Source organism: Felis catus, chromosome B2, assembly GCF_018350175.1.
Source record: "Felis catus isolate Fca126 chromosome B2, F.catus_Fca126_mat1.0, whole genome shotgun sequence".
NCBI lineage: Eukaryota > Metazoa > Chordata > Mammalia > Carnivora > Felidae > Felis > Felis catus.
Genome location: NC_058372.1, coordinates 110,411,336 through 110,431,485, shown reverse-complemented (window position 1 = coordinate 110,431,485; position 20,150 = coordinate 110,411,336). Strand labels below are relative to the sequence as shown.

General features: G+C 36.7%; 1 protein-coding gene across 1 annotated transcript in view; it reads right to left on the bottom strand.

Annotated features, from left to right (window-relative positions):
- Positions 1-20,150, bottom strand: part of CLVS2 (clavesin 2) — a 70,238-nt gene that overhangs the window by 8,140 nt on the left and 41,948 nt on the right. The window contains exons 4-5 of the mRNA XM_019831164.3: positions 9,578-9,688; positions 3,067-3,287 (exon numbers count right to left, since the gene is read on the bottom strand). Coding sequence (XP_019686723.1) covers positions 3,067-3,287; positions 9,578-9,688 — 332 coding nt within the window. The remainder of the gene's footprint in view (positions 1-3,066; positions 3,288-9,577; positions 9,689-20,150) is intronic.

Sequence of the window (20,150 nt, the reverse complement as noted above, 5' to 3'; positions counted from 1 at the left end):
TACTAGTAAATTCCATAAGCAGGGACATGATCAGTTTCTCTCCTTACAGTGAACACAATGTGTATCAGTCTGTTACACAACAGGATCTTAATATCTTTAATTCTACCCAATAAATAGTTTCCATAACTGAAAAAAGTTTGGTATTAAGCATTTAAAAGCAAGAGTATAAAGATAAAGCCATTTATCCTATAAAAAAGAAATTCTTAACAAAAAATCCATTTTAAAATTCTCACCAAGTTAGATTTATTCTATGAATGTTGAAGCATAACCTAATAATATTGAATAAGTACATGCCAAAGCTCTTCAGGCAGCACAAAGTGCACAATTCAAGCATTTGCCAAAAGGTTCTATGAAAACATATATCATACACACACATGTGCACACACACACATACAGTCTTTTAAATCCTTAAGTTCCCTGACTATTTTTAAAAAGTGATTAGAGAATATGGTTATTTTAATAAAATATTTTAAATTACAGTGCACTATTCAACCTGGGATTAAATTCTTAGTTTGCTTTTATCATGAACTACCAGTATCAGAATTGTTGGATGATGAATGTTGGCTCCATATGTAGAACAATTCCTCAATAAAACAAGCCAGGCAGAAACGATTTCTGATTAAGATTTTTCAGTATTTAATTGTCCCAAGTGTACCATTATTTTAGTCCAGATTTTTTTTTTTGCTGTGTTATACAAAACAGCAGGGCGTTTTTTTTTTTTTTTTTCAGTTCATTTATTTTTGACAGAGAGAAAGAGCATGAACAGGGGTGGGGCAGAGAAAGAGGGAGACACAGGATCTTAAGTGGGCTCTGCACTGAGAGCAGAGAGCCAGATGTGGGGCTGGAACTCACAAACCGTGAGATCATGACCTGAGCTGAAGTTGGATGCTTAACCAACTGAGCCACTCAGGTACCTCACAACAGGGCTATTTGTGCAGGATCATAATTGTGCAGGATCATAAGTGAATGCGCCTGTTTCAGCTACAATAGAAGGAGTTTTTTATCATTAACTCATAGTATATGGGAACCTTCTCCACATAGCCTCTACTGTCTTTGCAATGAATAACTTCTTTTTTTTTTTTGCATGAAACCCGATAACTTAAATTTAATCACTCAGTTATCATTTATTCATTTATCATGCACCCACAATGTTGCGTTATACCTTTGTGTTTAAGAGGACAGATTTTGGACAGAAGTGGATTCCAATTCCAGGTCTGCTATTTACTAGCTCTGTGACCATGAGAAGGCTATTTAAACTTCCTAGATTTTGTTCTCTTAACTGTAAGAGGGAGAATACAACACCTACATCATACAGATGTACTAAGGATCAAACTCAATAATGCATGCATAAAGTCCAGCACGTACTTTGGCAGGTCACAAATGGTAGCAGTTAAGGAAACGACTGATGGAATTGTACTGTTGGTTTTCCAATATTAGCAGTGCTACTTTGTGTCTATGTGACATGTGGGAGTTATTTATCTTCTCTTTATCTGGATCTCCTCACCAGTGAGAGAGGAATAGTACTAACCTATTAGTTATTTATAGAAGCAAACGAGTCAATGTATACAAAGCATTAGATGGAGTTTGACATGTAGTAACAACAGATGTGGAATATTATTCAATAAAATCAGAGCTCATATTACCATGGCAATATTAATATTGCTACTCACTCAACTGTTACATGCCTACCCTAGGCACTATCCTAGGTACTAGAGATATAAGGCAAAAGACATTCCTCCACTTTGAAACACCCACAGTCTTTTGAACTTTGTATCTTTTCATGGACTATGGTATTCCTCCACAAATTGACACAGAGGCAGAAAGTCTTCTTCCTACACCTCTAGCTAAATGCCCCCAAAGGAGGAAATATCTACAAGTCTTTGGTGAAGGAATGATTTTTTCCCCTCTCAATCTAATGATAATATAAAACTGGGGGGGAAAATAGAGAAAAGGAGACAATTTTCTCCCATTCTTAACAGGGAACTGCCATTCCCTGACTTAGAGAAGATGAGACTCAAGTGAAATAACTTTCTTAGGCTCACTCTTCACAAGTTTTCAGATAACACCCTAAGAACTTCACATAATACAAAACCTACCCCAAACAAAAGATGTCTGAAATTCTAATCAATCCATGTCAGAAGCAAGAAACTCAGGGTTGGCAGGTCAATGTGCTGTGAACCAAGTCGTCAGAGGACAGAATGGCCTAATTAATTGGAGAAGAAAATCAAGATCCAAAAAGACTTCAAAAGGTGGACAGACTGAGCCAAATCTAACAAGATGGTGTTAATCAATTAAAATCGTCTGCTTGGAGGAAAAAGCTAAACACAGAAAGAGAGAATTATGAGGATATGGATCTGTAAGTAAAGAGCCTTCTAGTGTTAGGGAGCTCAAGATGAGCCAGCAATGTGCCTTCGCTGCCTGAACCACAGCAATAGAGTCAAAAACAGAAATCAAAGGAAGCCACTGAGGGCAAAGCTAGGGTTCTGGAACCTAAATGCAAGTAGTGATAGCATCAGATGTCACCTATTCAATTCTGGACATGGCACCTAAAAGGGGCCACTGACAGCAGAGCACTCCTTCATTCACTCCACTGGTACCCAGTGAATACCCTCTCTTTGTGCCAGGCCCTACTTCAGGCACTGGCAATTCAGAGAACAGGACAGACAATGCCACTGAAGTCTTCATGAAGCTTAAATTTGGGGACAGGAAATAGAATTAAATAAAATCAGTGATTTGACAGACAAAAAAATAAGGGAAGTGACTGATAAGCAGTGACCAGAATGAGGAGGATGTAGAGTTGATTAAGACCAAGAGGTTGAGGGGTGCCTGGGTGGCTCATTCAGTTAAGAGCCTTGTTAGAGTCTCTGTGAATATGGAACAAAACTGTGCTGACATTACCTTGTATGACTTTATCTTTGACTTAACTTTCTTAGACATCTAATGATGGAGGCATAAAAGGATTTAAAATCCCACCAAATATATATTCCCCAAAAGTATAAAACCTGGAGTTAACTGGGGGCACCCTCACACTGGCTCCAGCCCACTTCCCAGCCACCTCCAGCATACCTCTTCATGGACTTGGGAGAGAGTTCCTTTTCCACCTCTTTTACAGGCATACTGTAGGAGTCCACATTGTATTCACTGTCATCATCGTACTCGTGATCTAGCAGTGTTCTTGCCCACGTTCCCATATCATAAGGGGGCAGCATTCCTCCAAACTCAGAAGGCAGGATCTCAGGATGAATTAGTTGGTGTAGACTGTTCAGGTTGTTACCATGCAAAAATATCTACAAATGCAACAAGGGTGAGGGGAAACACACACAGGAGAATAAATACAATCCAAAGGCTAGGAGCAGGGAGTGAGGCTAGGAAAAGCAAAAATAAGAGTTTTCCATGTCTGTTAAAATATTTAAGTCCTTCATCCACTCTGTAAAACAGACAGGGATGGTATAGTTATACTAATATTTCATATAAAAATCCTGAGGCATAGGAATTTTAAGCAGTTTCTAGAAAGTCAGAGGGTGGTTGGGTTAAAGAGCTGGAACCCAAAATTTATAGTTTGAGGTCATGAGTAGAATCCAATGTGCATATTGATCTGTACATCATCCTGATGTTAGTTGTGCAAAGCTAATGGTGTGCATAATGAATGCTGTTAAAATAGACCATTCTCATAAGGGACTCATCAACTGTAGAGCCCATCCAAGTTATTAAGCCCAAAAGCTGTTACTACTTTGGCTTTTTCTTTATCATCAATAAAAATAAGAACACTGTAACCACTAAATTACTGCTTTGTAATGCAAAGTGTGTAATGTAAATAAAAGTAGATTAGCATCATCATAATGAAAGGTTGAGTGAAGGTTCACATCCCAAAGGACTTAAGTTCTATAATGTTGCCAGCATCTTCTCTACTAGTGGTTTCTATATTTATTGTTCAAAGAAAAATAAAATAATGGAGTGAAAATGTAAAGATTATGTATACATTAATTATTGGTATTACTGTCTACATCTAGCTTTTTTTTAACTGGAAAATTATTCAAGCTACAGATGCAAGATTTATTCCTCCATGAATTACTACCTCTTTCCTCTTCTTTCATTTCAATCTCAAAACTATAGATTGGTCTTCTCTGAAAAAGCATTGTTGTCATCTCAAATAATTTATAGAACATTTGTTTAAGGATTATAGTTTATAAGTAACTTAGAAATAGTCACTTATAGTTTAAAGTGACTCATATTTCAGGTTCATGATGAACAAACAGGCTAATATATTTATCTTCTCTGTCTGTATTTTTAAAGTCCACTAAAGTAAATATATGGGGAAACAAAGAAAAACTAGTCTACAGTATTCAAACAAAATGATAGGGATGGGAATGATCAATCAACAAGTAATTTCAACAGATTATGGACCAGTAAAAGCAGGTGAGAGAGGGTCCCTGGCCAACATAGGCAGAGGAAATGGCTGCCTGAAATACTTGATGTGGGGCCAACAGAGGGAGAAGATGCCATCTGCTGCCAAGTACATCAGGCCAATTGCAAACTTCACACACTTCCACTCCTCTTTTCAGAGCACAACAGTCCCCCTACCTACCCCCACCACACACATACACACACACACTCTTAGGTTCTTCTTAGGAGAAATTAAAATAATTGAGGCCGGTGGTAAGTTGAGTTCTGGCACCTGAAACTCTTATTTTATTAGTTATACAATCTTATTTCATTAGATGTGTTTCTTCACGTAACAAACCTCCTTTCAAGTCACGTATGAGTTATCATCATAAATCCTTAGGGAGGTAAATGTAATCCTAGCACACTACTTCCTCTCTCTTTGCTAACATTCTGCTACCTCCTCCCTCAACATCATTTTCAGCTTTGGCCTTGCTTCCTCTTTCACTGAAAAAATAGGGCAACCAGATGAGACCCACCCACCAGCATCTGTGTCCATATGCTGTGCCTCCGCTTCTAGTACAATGGAAAGATAAACTCTACAAAGGCCAACCTCTCCACCTGTGCACTAGAATCCATCTTCTCTCCTCTACTCAGTTATACTGCTCAAGCAGTTCTTTCCAGTCTCTCTCACATCATCGCACTTCCTCCGTCTGGTGGATCTTTCCCATTAGAGAACAAACCTGCCAACTCTTCTCTTTCCATTCCCTCTCAAAAAGACACACAAAACCTCTCACGGCCAGATTTCTACTTCCAGTTATTCTTCTATTTCTCTCCTTCTCTTTATAACAAAACTCATCAAAGGAGTTGTTTATATTCACTGTCCAAATACTCTAGTCCCATTTTTCCTGAATCCGGTCCAAACAGGCTTTGCCTCCCACGATAACATGGAGATAGTTCTTGTCAGGCTCTTTCTCATTGCTAAATTCAGTGTCCGATTCTCAGCCTTTGTTTTTCTTGAACTCTCAACAGCACTGGATATAAATGACTCTCCTCATTGAAACATTCCCAGCATCTCACGATTTTCTCCTACTTTGACAGATGCTTCTTTTCGGTCTCTTTTGCTGATTATTCCTCATCATCCCAACATCTTAATGTCACAGAGTTCCAGGCTTCAGTTCTTGGATTTGTTCTCTTCTCTAAGTGTACTTACTTCTTGGTGACCTCATTCAGTCCAGTGGACCTAAATATTGTCCATACACTGAAACATTTATATATCAAATCCAGACCTCTCCTTTGAAATTTATATCACTATTTCTACTCTCTACTTAACATTTCCACTTAAAAGTTCGATGGGCACCTCAAACTTAATATGTCCAAAACTGAACTCACAACTTTCTTCTCAAAATCAGCTCCTCCCTGTTTTCAATGTCAGTTAGTGGTATGACTGCTTCTAATTTCTCAGGCTAACACCTTTAACCCATCCTTAATTCCTCTCTAAGTTGTCAGTAAATCCTTTTGGTTCTTTCTTCAAGATATATCATGAATCTGAACATGTGACCAACTCCACCTCTACAACCCTAAATAAAGCTATCATCATCCTTCAAACTGTATTACTGCACTAACCTTCTAATTGTTCTCCCCACTGCCACTCTGGCCACCTGTGCTCTATTCTTAACACAGTGGCCAGAATGACCATGTCAGATCATGTTATTCCACTCACAATTCCCCATTGGCTTCTCCGTTCTCAAGGAGTAAATCTTGTAAGGTCCTCCATAAACCTCTTCTTTGAACACACCTACCCCTTTACTTCCTGATAAAGCATACCATGCATGCATTTGTCCCAGGACATTTGCAATGGATGTTCTGTCTGAGGATTTTTGCCTTTAGATATTCCTATGGCTTATTCTCCCATCTCCTGCAAGCATTTTCTTGAAAATCTCCTTTCAGGAAGACCTCCTCTGGTGAGCCTTTTTAATATCATAACCCTGCCCAACCTGGAAAGTTCTGTCCACTTTCCCCACATCATGTTTCTTTATATCATTTCTCACCATCTAGCATATTATATAGTTTACTTAGTTTTACTGTGCATTTACTGTTTTGACAATTCATAAAATACTGTCATGTCTCCAAATCCAAGGTTTCTTGAAAAATATATACTATATGAAGATTCCAGAACTCTTAAATGTGAATGCACCTCTGGGATGGGCAAAAGGATGCATTGCAATAATCCAACTATTTAATTTTTGCTTTAGATTTTTCTTTGTTTTAACTAGTTGTTGATAGCGGCATGATTTATTAAAGTTTTGCTATTTTTTTTCTCCTTATATTTTTCTTTTCCACCATTTCATTCAGGAAGTCTTGTCTTGGTGGGCTCCCTAGCCTCAGTGTACCTTACAATTCTACGAATTAGCCTAAATAATGCTTCTATTTTATTTCCCTAAACCATGCCATTAAAGAGATTATGGCAAGTGACCTGAGTGGAAGGGAGGAAAGTGAAATACATTTGGGAATTAGCAAGGAATAGCAGAGTCCACCATATGGAGGCACAGGTGGAAATCTGCACCCATCAGTAGGGAAAGCTATATCCTGTCATCTCTTGGTGAGTGGCAAGACCACAGCCCTAGAATAGCTGAAGGGTGCATGAGAGTTGAAGCCTAGCCATTGGTTTCTAGCTTAATTACAGATAACTTGGGAGCAGAAGGAAACCTTTATTCAAGGAACTAGTACTGGCTTCAACAATGAAGATGTCAAGTGGCCATGATGGATGGGAAGTTTGGTTCTGCATGAAAGACTCCATATATCAACGAGATTTTGGAAAGAAGGGACCCTTCTACCACTTCGGGTTCATACGCCTATCCGTCCAGCATGTTGGAGACTCAAAGTCAGATTTCGTTTAATGAAAATAAATAAATAAATAAATAAATAAATAAATAAATAAACAAACAGATAACCAGGTGTTTCCTTTTTGTGACAAAAGATTCACAATTATTCCTTGAGTTTTCTTTTACCAGTTTTTCACAGCATAGATTTATAACATCTGAGGAAGTGTTTGAGTAATGTGGTGATGCTGAATGCATCACTTGGAATACCTGTAAAGAAATATAATTGCTTTGTACATTACATTAATTATTTAAATAAAAATTAAAAGTGTTTTAACCTATAACTATTTATAAGTCATATAGTTTTAATTAAAATGGTAAAGCTCAGATACCTCACTTCCATCTGGAATAATGCTACCAAAGAATTTTTCTAGGCATTGTCAAAACTGTTCAGTTCACTCAAATAACCGCAAACCTGGAACTTTCCTCATTTTTTAGACTTGATCCTCTTTAGTCTTTTTCAACAGAGCAGAACATTGTGCTCAGAACAAGTCACCCCTGTACTCATAGTCTTTCAAAGTATTTCTCATTTCACTCTGACTGAAAGCCCAGACCCTTGCAATGGAATACAAAGCCCCATGTGATCTGCCACGCCATACCCCCTTCTATCCCATCCTCTACTACCCTCCTCAGCGGCTCATTCTGCTCCAGCTTTCTGAGCCTCCTTGCTTTTGCTAAGTGTATATACCAGGCATGTTTCTACCTAAGGGCCTTTGTCTTTGCTATGCCCTCTGTCTGGCACTGTCTTTCCCATAAATCCACATATTCAGCTCTACTACCTCCTAGCTGTGATTTAGAGCAATTTGCTTAACCTTCTGTAACTCATTTTCCCATCTATAGAGGGAGAAAAATAACAATGCTTCCCCCTTGAGCCATTGTTGTAAGGATTAAATGAGTTAACATATGTAAAGTACTTAGAACAGCATGTGGCATAGAGTGAATACTACAGAAGCATTCACTAGTATAATGCGTACTAAAAGCCCCAGCAGGTGTTTTGGATCACCTGATCATCTCTTCATAAAACAAAGTTTTAAAGTGTTACTTGTGAAGCACATCAATACATTTTTCTGAATTCTAACACATTTTTCTGAATTCTTAAATCTAATACATTTTTCTTAATTCTAGTAAATTAATTTGACTCTCACTGGTAGAAACTATTCCCGATATAAATTATAATTGTTTACAGAATTCTTCCTCCTAATCTACTGAAACATTTTCAACAAACTCATATCCAGAAGACCTTCTGCTCACTAATGTTTGATACAAACACATACTGAACAATTACTTCTCTTTTATGCTCACAAGGAGGCTTCTACAACATGGCATGGAAATACCTGAAGTGCCTTCTCATTCATTGGGAAACATGGAAAATTGCCTTCAATAAAGATTTAGAAGTAAAGTATACTTTACTTTGGAACTAATCGTTTGAAAATTGGTCACAGCACGGTGGTAAAAATAGCTCTAAATCTGGAGATGTCTGGATTCCTATACGAGCTTTATAGCTGTGGAACTGAGTAAGCAAGTTACTCCATCTTAAGACTTACTTTCCTTAGCTCCGAGATAGGAGATACTGCTTACTAAATTTACACTTCAGAAACTTTTGGAGGCTAAAATGAAACAATGTGCGTTAAAACACATTTTAAAGTCTGTATTATTAATAATAATGAGAAATGCATTCAGCATTTATCACGTACCATGCACCGTGCTAAACACTTTATATAAATCATCTTATTTGCAGAAAAAAATGATTATTTTGTTGGATGTACTTTGAATATCCTCATTGTTAAATGAAACCGAGCCTTAGAACTCAAGTAACTTGCAATCTAAACAAATATTAATATTTTTAAACATCAGCATTCTTTCTGAAATGTGTGATCGATCATGATGATCACCACAAAATTATATTAGATTTCACAAAATTCACTATATTCAATATGATACACATTGTGAAATAACTAGCATTCATATATCCACTAATAAAATGATAACTTTTCTCTAGATCTTACTTGAAATTAGGTGTACTAATAACAATCTAGTAACATGGCATAATTTTTTTTTTACTTTAAACTGGGGCTTTATCATGAATGTACTGACATGTTCTCCCAATTTGTGGGAAAATAGACAAGCAGGCTTGCGGGCTTTTGAATATTTCTTTTATATGGTCTTTAAGAATTTTTAAATATCTTGTATGTTGAATATTTCTATGCAATATAGAGGTACATTTACCACACCCGATATTATATACACATTATGCATCATAATTCATTGAATGTGGGAGGAGAAAAAAGTATGAAAACAAAGAAACAAACAAATACCCTTTTCCGAGTCTTCTCCTTTAGGAAAGGCCGGATCACGGTATACAGGGCATGGATATACCATGGCTGATTGACAAAATGAATTCCTCCAAATCGTGCTGGGAAACTATCCTAGAGTAACACGAAGCAGGGAGAAAAATCAAAACATGCTTTAATATATTGAGAAGGCTTAAGGAAATCATATGGTATATAAATTTGTTATTCCACACACTTAAATGAGATTATTTGTATAGTTAAGATGAATAACAAAGACCCTTACCATATTAAACATTATAATGTTCATACCGAAAGTGAAGCAATATGTAATAAAGCAAATCCTTCTCAAGAACAGTTAATTACTAACTTCAGCGCTTTTAAGACTGCCATATTTTAAGCCTACAAACTGTTGACAGTCATTATAGGCCAAGAAGAAGAAATAAACACTTTTATTTATTTGTCAAATACTGAATCTAGTTAGATAAGTGTTGTATTTAAATCATTTATATTTATATTAAAGTGTACCTAATTTAAAATATTTTATTAAGTTCACTGTAGTCAACAACAATGTGAGCACCATCATATTTCAAAACTCACTTTATCTTATTTTGTCAACTTCATTATAAACATTCTCCTTCCCTTATCTCAGCCATAAAAAAGGGGAAACAGACTTACGCAAAATAAAACCTTAGCATTGTAGTGTAAGAAATTTGGGGTTGTATTTTGCTAGGTTAAATTAAGTCAAACCCTTTGAGCTCACCCCACGGGATGAAAATGGGCCTGTCAGAAAGCCACCCTCCTCTTCAACAAGAACTCACTTGTGTAAGGTTCGAATCTGAAGTGACGTAGAGAGGTAGAGAGGGCTTTTCTTCCTATCTGTAACTAAATAGGTGCATCCCATTCACTCTATAATATGAAGGGAATCCTTCAGCTGAATGAATTACAACATCTCACAGTGCACTTGAGGAAGCCACATAAATGGACTGATTCTTGCTACTAGTTGAAAAATTCCACACTGAACTGACTACAAAAGTCTTCTTTAAAAAAAAAAGGGCTATATCACTAGAAGTCTCTCTCAAGGCGTATCATGATAATTAGCATTCTTCTGGATTCTATTTAGAGCATGAATGGGAACAAATGAAAAGTAAAGGAACTGAAATAATCAGATGCATTTTTTTAATTTAATATTTTCTTAAACAAGATTGTCTAGTCAAAAACACACATGGCATAACCCCATTAAAATATTTTAGTTTTGGGGGGACACTTTGGAACATTAATAATTAATTCGTGGTTTTGCATATTGATTTTCAGAGCGAATAAGCATTTTTTTTTTTGCCAAGTGATATCTATCTCTGAGACTAACACATTATAAAAAGACAACAGTACTGGCTGCCTAGGTGGCTCAGTCAGCTAAGCATCCAACTCTTTATCTCGGCTCAGATCATGATCTCATAGTTTGTGAGTCTGAGCCCCACATTGGGCTCTGCAATGACTGTGTGGAGCTTGCTTGGGATTTTCTCTCTCTCTCTCTCTCTCTCTCTCTCTCTCTCTCTCTCTTTCTGGCCCTCCTCTACTTCCTTTCTATCTCTCAAAATAAATAGAAATAAACTTAAAAAATAAAAAGAGAACAGTACTAGATAAATAAATAAATAAGAATAACTAAAGATAAAATTTGTCTCCTTTAATGCCAGTGTCTTACTTCTTTTATAAATATATAGTTTTCATTTATCAAGAAGTCATTACAATAATAGAAATGAATCAGATAGAAATACAGACATAGTATGTTTTTAAGTTATGACATTTTTATACATAAAAAGAAAATAATGTATATACAATAAAGAGAATGCTAAGATAAATACCCATGTGCCCTCCACTCACCTTAAGAAATAGAACATGGTTAATAACCTTAAAGTTTATTGTATTCCTATTCTTTGATCTTCTACATTTTAAAATTTATATTGTAATTCTTTTGCTTATATTTTATTTTATAAACATTATAAATATATAAATATAATATTTTACTTGTTCTATAGTTTATATCTTATATATTTTATTTATTTTTATATATTATAGTTTTTGCTGGCATTTATATATATATTTTAGGGATATATGTGTTTATATACATGTATGTATATATATATGTGTGTGTGTGTGTATATATATATATAGAGAGAGAGAGAGAGAGAGAGAGTTAAGTTTTCTAACTACTTAAACTTTATCAAAATGTCAGTGAATATATTTTTCTGTTGTCACATAACATTGTTTTTAAGGTTTCCTGTATTTGAGTTTTCTACATGCATAGGTATAGTTCATGGTCACTATTGTATAGTATACCATTGTATGATACCTCACAATTTATTTTGTATTGTCAATGCATAGGTGTTTTCCAAATATTTTGTCTGTTTTGCCATTACCAGCACAGCTGCTCTGCAGACTTCATTCTTGGACATGTCTCTTGGGCATGTTCAAGTGTATATGTGGGGTATATATCTGAACTGTTAACACTGAGTCATAGAGTGTAGAGACTGCAGCTTTACACAACTGGTAACACCAAGTATATCAATTTATACCCCTCCTTCCCCCAGCAATGAGGAAAGTTCCAGCTCTTACCCATACCACACTTGGTAGTGTCAATCTGTTGAATTTTGCCAATTTATTGGGTATAAAATAGATTTTCATGTAACTTTAATTCCCTAGTTACTTGGTCTTTGCTTATTTTAATTCCATCATTAATAACATTATTTAGTAACATAACCATTTAATTAATACATACTTATTTTGTTTTATAGTCCTTGAGCACGTGAATTTGCTTACTGTCTCTACTGACCTTGCTTACAGTATCTTGTTTATGGTGAACTTATATTTGGCTATTAGCCATTGGGAATCCTGAAGGAGCTGGCTTGAGGATGCTTTTCCCCAGATGAGATCTGTATCAGCTCCTACTCAGTGCCATCAACCTAGTTTGGCTTTAATTTAATTTCCCATCTTGGGGTTTCTGATTGTACAGTGTATATTCAAACCTCAGCCTCATGAGATAATTATGGCCTCAGACTATCACAGAAGATAATTACCATTATTATTAATACCAATATTATCATTATTATTATTTTCCCACCTGCTTATGGGAAAGGCAGAGAGGTTTACCTAAAGGTTTCCTAGCCAGCAGTGATTTTCCTAGCACAAACCTTCCCTAAGGGTGCCACACCTGGAGGAATGCAAAATCTCACATCTAGTCCCCCATTTACCCTCAACTAGTGCAAATCTAGTCTCTGCTTCTGCCCACCCCACACCTTAGGCAATCATTACACTAAATCTGTAGGCTCCTGCAGCCAACATTTGCCTCCAGAACCACCCAGGCTTCACTTATTCCCTGGGGTTTTTTTGTTTGTTTTGCTTTGTTTTTTTCAGTAGACTTTGTGTTCTTGTCTCAGGGTCCAGAGGCAGGTGAGGGGTAGGTGCGATTCTTTTGCTGTGATTTACCTAACACCTTTGTGTTTCCTGGCAGGAAGATCTTCAAGAAATTTTAACCTACTGCATTACCTGAAGCAGAACTACTTGGAATGCTTTTAAAATACACTCTTGAATGAACATTTAATCTCTAGAACAAACCTGAATAAACACCAGCTATCAAGTTTTATGCCAAGTGTTTAAGACAGTGATTTTTAAACAAAATCACACAGAGGCCATGCTTCTTCTATGTACTTTAGAAGGCCATGCTTCTAAAAATGTACACAAAACTTAAGCATGAGTTCATGGGCATTCTTGACTGTATCTTTACATAAAGAATGACTTAATCAGTACCAAATCACATTTAAGACAGGGTGAAAGTGGAGAACACTGACTTTGCAATCAAATTAATCCAGGTTAAAATTCTGATTCAATGCCATCTCTCAGGCATCAAAGTCCAAAACAAGGATGACATAATCCCTGATTCCTTCCTTCTCTTTACTGTGATGCCCTTGTTTCCTTCCTCTCTCTCTTCTACTTGTGGTATTACAATTACACATACGTTATACCTTCTATAGCTGTCCTCCAGTCCTTGGATACTCTATTCCATTTTTCTTTTCAGTGTTCTTTCTCTTTGCTTTTCAGTTTTGGAGGTTTCTATTGATATATTCCCAAACTCAGAGATCCTTTCTTTAGCCATGTCCAGTCTAATAGTAACTCCATCAAAGGCATTCTTCATTTGTTACAACATTTTTTATCTCTAGATTTTTTTTTCTTTTTTAGACTTTCCATTTCTCTGCTTATACTATCCATCTGTTTTTGTATGTTGTCTACTTTATCCATTAGAGCAGTTTGCTCTGTATCTTCAAGGTGTGTTTTTAGACTTTTTTTAGTACCCTTTATAATTTTTTTCTTGATAGCCAGACATTATGTACCAGATAAAAGGAACTGCTGTAAATTGGCCTTCTGTAATGTGGTGGTGAGGTGTCATGGGAGGGAAATGTTCCACAGTCCTATGATTAGGCTTCAGTCTTTTAGTGAGTCTGTGCCTCTGGACTGTGAACTCCCAAGTGTTTCTCGGGTTTTTTTTTCTCTTCCCTTAGGTGGGACAGGTAGCCTAGAGTTGTGTATTTCCCTTCTGCCACCGGAAGGCTGGAGTGTGGTATCTCCCTACCCCTAGGTCACTTAGGTTCTATTAATACCCTTACAAATTATGCTCTGGTTAACTAGCTTCTCCTGAGGGCAAGCCCTGTTAGGAACAGAGGATGGCAATTGTGATGAGCACCAGGTGTTCTATGTAAGTGCCGAATCACTAAATTCCACACCTGAAACTAATAATACACTAAATGTTAACTAAATGGAATTTAAATAAAAACTTGGAGGAAAAGGCAGTAAAAATAACAGAGTGCTCTGGCATATTTCAAAGGTTTTCTTCTCCTTTCCCCCTGACATAAACACAAGGGGATTTTTCCCTAATATTTACTGTGAGAATCTGGTCCAGCTCCTAGAAGTAAATCTCACAAAAGCGTGGATGGCCCCCCAAGACTGGGCCCCCTGGAATTTTTAACTCTCAAGTTCATTCCCAATGAGACTCCAGCCATTTGTCATTCAAATTTCATGATGTCCTGGCTGGACACTGATTCTCACCATGGTTTGTTTCCTGTTAAGAGTCTCTGCTCCAGTAAGCCAAGACTCCCTCTGTTCACCTGTCTGCCCGTCCAGTCTTGTTGATAGTGGTGTTCCCTGATACCTCACCTCTCTTGTGAATCCAAGAAGAGTTGTTGATTTCTCAGTCTGTTCAGCTGTTTACTTGTTAAGACAAAGTGGCGACTTCCAAGCTTCTCACAAACAGAACTGGAAACCAGAAGTCTGATTCTCTCACTTCCAATCATGCCCGAAGCCCTGCAGTATTTATATCTTCAGCTCTGTGTAGCTTCATATTTTCATATTCACCCTCATGACCACAATAAAAACCCAAACCCCACTGCGTCCACTCCCTGTTTGGCACCATGTCACTTCCCTGCAGCCTCTTCATGTCTGTTTATGTTCAAGTGCAGTTTTATAGCATGTTGACTTTGTTCTCCCCCTCATGCCTGACATGGCCTTCCTCCCTCTTTGAATTGTCTTCTTGTGCTGATCTTTTAAGGCCTAGCTCATGCCACACTATCTCAAGGAAGCTCTTTGATCTTTTCTCTCGTTTTTCCATGCCCTACTCTCTCCGTGAAAAGTCCATTCTCTGTCATCACGAGCACAGTGTCTAAGTATCTTAGCGTACTTGCCACAAGACCCTTAAATTTTCTCTTTATTTGTCTGCCTCCACTACTAAACTGTGAGCTCTGAGTGCGCGATTATGTGTTGTATATGGTCTGTTGGTGCTTGGCCTGGCATCCATTTCCACCCACTTCATGCCCCACCCCATAGGGCAGGAGATGGAAGGCTAAAACAAAAGAACTTTACAACTGCGATTCTAAATAACAACGTTCTGTAGTTCTGTCATTCTGTCGATGAGAAGCCCTTCAGCCCTTCAGCAAGATTTAAAGAACCAGTCATTACATTGCAGTGGCAGCTGCTAGGCAAGCTCTAGAGGGGCAATTGTTTATGGCAGTGTCTGAACACTACCTTTCCACTTCCTAGGTGGCACTTCGGAGAGTGAGAGACTCCTGGGATGGGAGTAGTGAGAGGGTGGAGACAGCAGTTTCTTGACCTCTCTAGATCACATCTGCACGGCTGTGACCTCAAAACCAAGAAAGCGGACATAGTCTGCTAATGACATTGATATCCCTCCCATTTTTCCAATGAGGTTTTAAAGCGTGAACTCCCTGTATTTAAATCCATTTGTCTTTGAACTATCCAGAGAGATTTCTGTTTTGTGCGTCGAACTCAGTTCCAGACCGTGTGTAATTCATCTTCAGCTTCCCAACATTTTGAAAACGTGTGTGTATGTGTGCATGGGTCTGTGTGTTTGTGTATATGTCCTATAGCAAAGCTAGGTGGATGTTTCTTGAAAAGAATAGATTCTGATATTTATTAAGTAAACTATTTAAGTAAACTGAGCCACAATTTCCTTATCTGCAAAATGAAACATTTAATAGGACTGCTAACAGCCAACCATAGCTGTTAGCCATTAAACACACCTCCTAAGTACTGGGTTACCATATTAACAATCTATTTTTTTACTCTACACATATAGAAATGACTATGGAGGCAATTTTATAATGTGGTTTAATGGGTAGCTATTTGGTCCTAAAACACTGCATAGTACAAAATAATAATCAAAATAACAATATACAGCATGCTGATCATTGACTCTGCTGGCCACAGTGTTATTCACGGGAGACAATGAAATAAGTACATTGCAATTAGTGAGAGTGCAGTCAAGGTAGGTGGAAGAAAGTTAACAGAATTTCTACCTTCTGAAAGCTTTTGGCAATTCACCTGCTCCCATTCATTTTCCTCTTGAGTGGTAAACTTTGTTGTGCTGGTTGCACAGATTATCTTGCCTGAATGCTTGAGTTAATGGAAACTTGGCCCACCAAAGCTCCAGTGGAATTCAACATTTCTCCAAGCCTCTGTTGACCATATGCTCAAGTAAATATCTTTCTTTGGGAGAAGATAGATTTGGAAGTACTCCCTTCATGCAATATGTGAGTTTCCTTAAAAGTTGATTGCTATTGCAAACACTTACAAAATGATATCAATCAAAGCAAAACCTCTACCTTCTCCTCATTGGCATATAAACAATATACACATTATAGATATTGGCACTATGGGCACTATATAGAGAGGTAAATATATGTATATGTATCAAATATACATAAGTAAGTTATTCACATATTTCTAGCAAAAATATGTATGCCTTACATGTCTAGCTATTCAAGAAGAAAAATTAGAAAATGAACCATTAATATATTATTCAATTTTTTAATTGATTCTTATGAAATAAAAAAATTACATGTTAGGATAATACTATTACAAGTAAATTGTTAGATCTGAAAACACATAAATCAAAATAATGTCTGGTGTAATCGCAGTACAGTTTGTAGTCATAAACATGAACAAAATGAACTCTTCCATGAGAATTAAATCCACAACTTTGGTCTTGTTTCACAAGATTGTCTAAGGTTCCTAAAACAATCAAGTGTGTTAAGAAGTATCCTCAGTGTGAGCATAGGCAAAAATTGTATGTGTAACTCACTCATTCAAAACCAAGTTCATTAGCCTTTTTTAAAAAATATAACTTATTATCAAATTGGCTAACATACAGTATGTGCAGTGTGCTCTTGGTTTTGGGGGTAGATTCCCATGGTTCATCACTTACATACAACACCCAGTGCTCATCCCAACAAGTTCCCTCCTCAAGGTCCATCACCCATTTTCTCTTCTCCCCTACTCCCCCATCAACCCTTGTTAGCCTTTTTTCAATGCTTGTTTTTCTTTTCTACCTTTACGGTACTTTTTTGAAGCACATAATTTCAACTATTATGTGCACTATAGAAATTACTCTTCTAATTCCATAACTCTCTCTCTAAAATTATACTGAGATTAAAAATATTGCACTATTCTGTTAATGTTTTTAGTATAATTAGAGAACATGATTATTGTAGAAATTCTGAACACCAAATAATGTGTAATTTTTTTAAAAAGCAACTCATAACTTTACCAACCAGAGACAAAAGCAATATTTAAGCATTTTGGTGTGTGCTTCTAATTTTTTTTAGTTAAGCTTTATATAGATGACATGAAATTCTATCTAAAAGCCTGGAATTATGAGAATAATTATGAGAATAATTTTTACAATGCCTCATAGGAATACTATATATATATATATATGTATATATATATAGTCTTTAAAATATATATATATGTATATATATATAGTCTTTAAAATATATATATATATATACAATATACATACAGTATATATGCTATATACTGTATAGTATATACAGTATATAAAAGTGTGCCCAGGTATAGAAAGTGTGCCCAGGTATAGAAAGAAGAAGGTGGCTATTATAGCAGATGGTACTAGTAGTTCCTTAGATCTGATCAATATTTCCTTCAGATATATTTAAACTTATTAAGATTGGTCTGCTTTACAAAGAAGTGTTAGGAAGAGGAGAAATTGGGGAAGGCATCCCTCAGGCAGAAAGATCTAAACGGCAGCCCAGAACATTGAAGAGAATGGAATGAAACTACAAGAGTGACTAGTGAAAGGTTGCCATTGCGAGAATACAGATCTAACATTCTGGATGGTTTTAGGAAAGGCTCAATTAAGAGTTCTGTTAATAGAGAATTCAGAAAATTTTATTAAAAAGTTTTCTCGGCCAATCTAGTAAAGAAAATCAAGACATTGCCAAAAAAAAAAAAAAAAAAAAAAGAAGGAGAAGGAGAAAACTTTGATGTGTCTTGATGTGCTAACCACACCATATTTTCCCAAATATGTCTTTTGAGGGTATCCTTTCTAGCTGGTATAACAGCATTTGTATACTTATATCTACCTTTTTGAATGAATGTTGTATAAGCTATTTGTATACACACTCTACCTATCTTGTAAAAGGTTAAGATTCCTGAAGAAAGTCACATTTGCCCTACTTCCAAAGCCTTGCTTCCATTCCCCACCTCTAGTGTTCTGTGCAGTGTCTGAAACTAAAGAGAATGGAGCTACCTCTATAATCTTATATTTTTAGTCTCATCAATACTAGGCAGGCAAACCTAGGCAAGTCATTCCATTGCTTTCATGAGGTAAACAAGGATTTTTACCAAAATATGCTAACTAGCATATTTTGCCAAATTGAAAGAAAATAATCAGGAAACTATTTAATGACCAGCTAATTGGAATGTCTTTTTCTATGCCTGCTTCATAACTGGTAATGAGCCATGTGTAAATGGATGCAAATAACAGATTGAAAACAAAGGCTCTTGACCTGGTACAGAGAGATAGCAGTTTAAACTGGGGGGGTACAAATACAGAAGGATGCTTCACCTCCAATCTCTTAACTTCTAAATGCCCATTAAAACCTCATGCTGCCCAGGTAGCCAGACAATAAAGGAGATGGGTTAGATACAAAGTATTGTGTAAGAAACAAAATTTCACCCAGATAGGTATTGCTCTGACATGTAGGGAAACAATAATTATTAACATTTCTATAGTTTACTTAACACTTAAAAGGGAAAAAATAAATAAATGGTTAAAAAATGAATAGTCAATTCTTGATAGAGGAAACAATCAGCCTTCAAAGATATATCACATTGTATTTCAAAACAAGCACTTAGAAAGCCTTTCTATTTGATGAGCAATCTCTGAAACAAAATGCACATAAATTACATGCTTAAATTCTAATGATTTCTCAGCAAATAGTGTCTTAATTTTAATAAGTGTTTTAAGAAACATGGATTAACTGTGATGGATCATTTAAAAAGGTAATTAATAGTATACATTAACTTTTCATTAATGGTATTTTTATAATTAAAATTTTTTAAGATATGAGGGGCATCTGGGTGGCTCAGTCAGTTCAGCATCTGACTTCAGCAGGGGTCATGATCTCACAGTTCATGGGTTCAAGCCCTATGTCAGGCTCTCTGACTGTCAGTGCAGAGCCGGCTTCAGATGCTCTCTCCCCTCTTTCTGCCCCTCCCCCCCAAATAAATAATTTTTTAAAAAGATTTAAAATTTTATGGGGCACCTGGGTGGCTCAGTCGGTTGAGCATCCGACTTCGGCTCAGGTCATGATCTCACGGTTTGTGAGTTCGAGCTCCGCATCGGGCTCTGTGCTGACACCTCAGAGCCTGGAGCCTGCTTCTGCTTCTGTGTCTCCCTCTCTCTCTGCCCCCAGCCCACTCGCATTCTGTCTCTGTCTCTCTCAAAAATAAACAAACATTAAAAAAATTTTTTTTAAATAAATAAAGTAAAATTTTTAAGATATGAGTATATTTTGAAATGATTTTGCCCTCCCAAATGGTAAAATCCTAATCTAAATATGCATTAAAACAAAGATACCTTCTTAGATTAATTTTTTTAATTTAAAAATAATGTCCCTGGGGCGCCTGGGTGGCGCAGTCGGTTAAGCGTCCGACTTCAGCCAGGTCACGATCTCGCGGTTCGGGAGTTCGAGCCCCGCGTCAGGCTCTGGGCTGATGGCTCAGAGCCTGG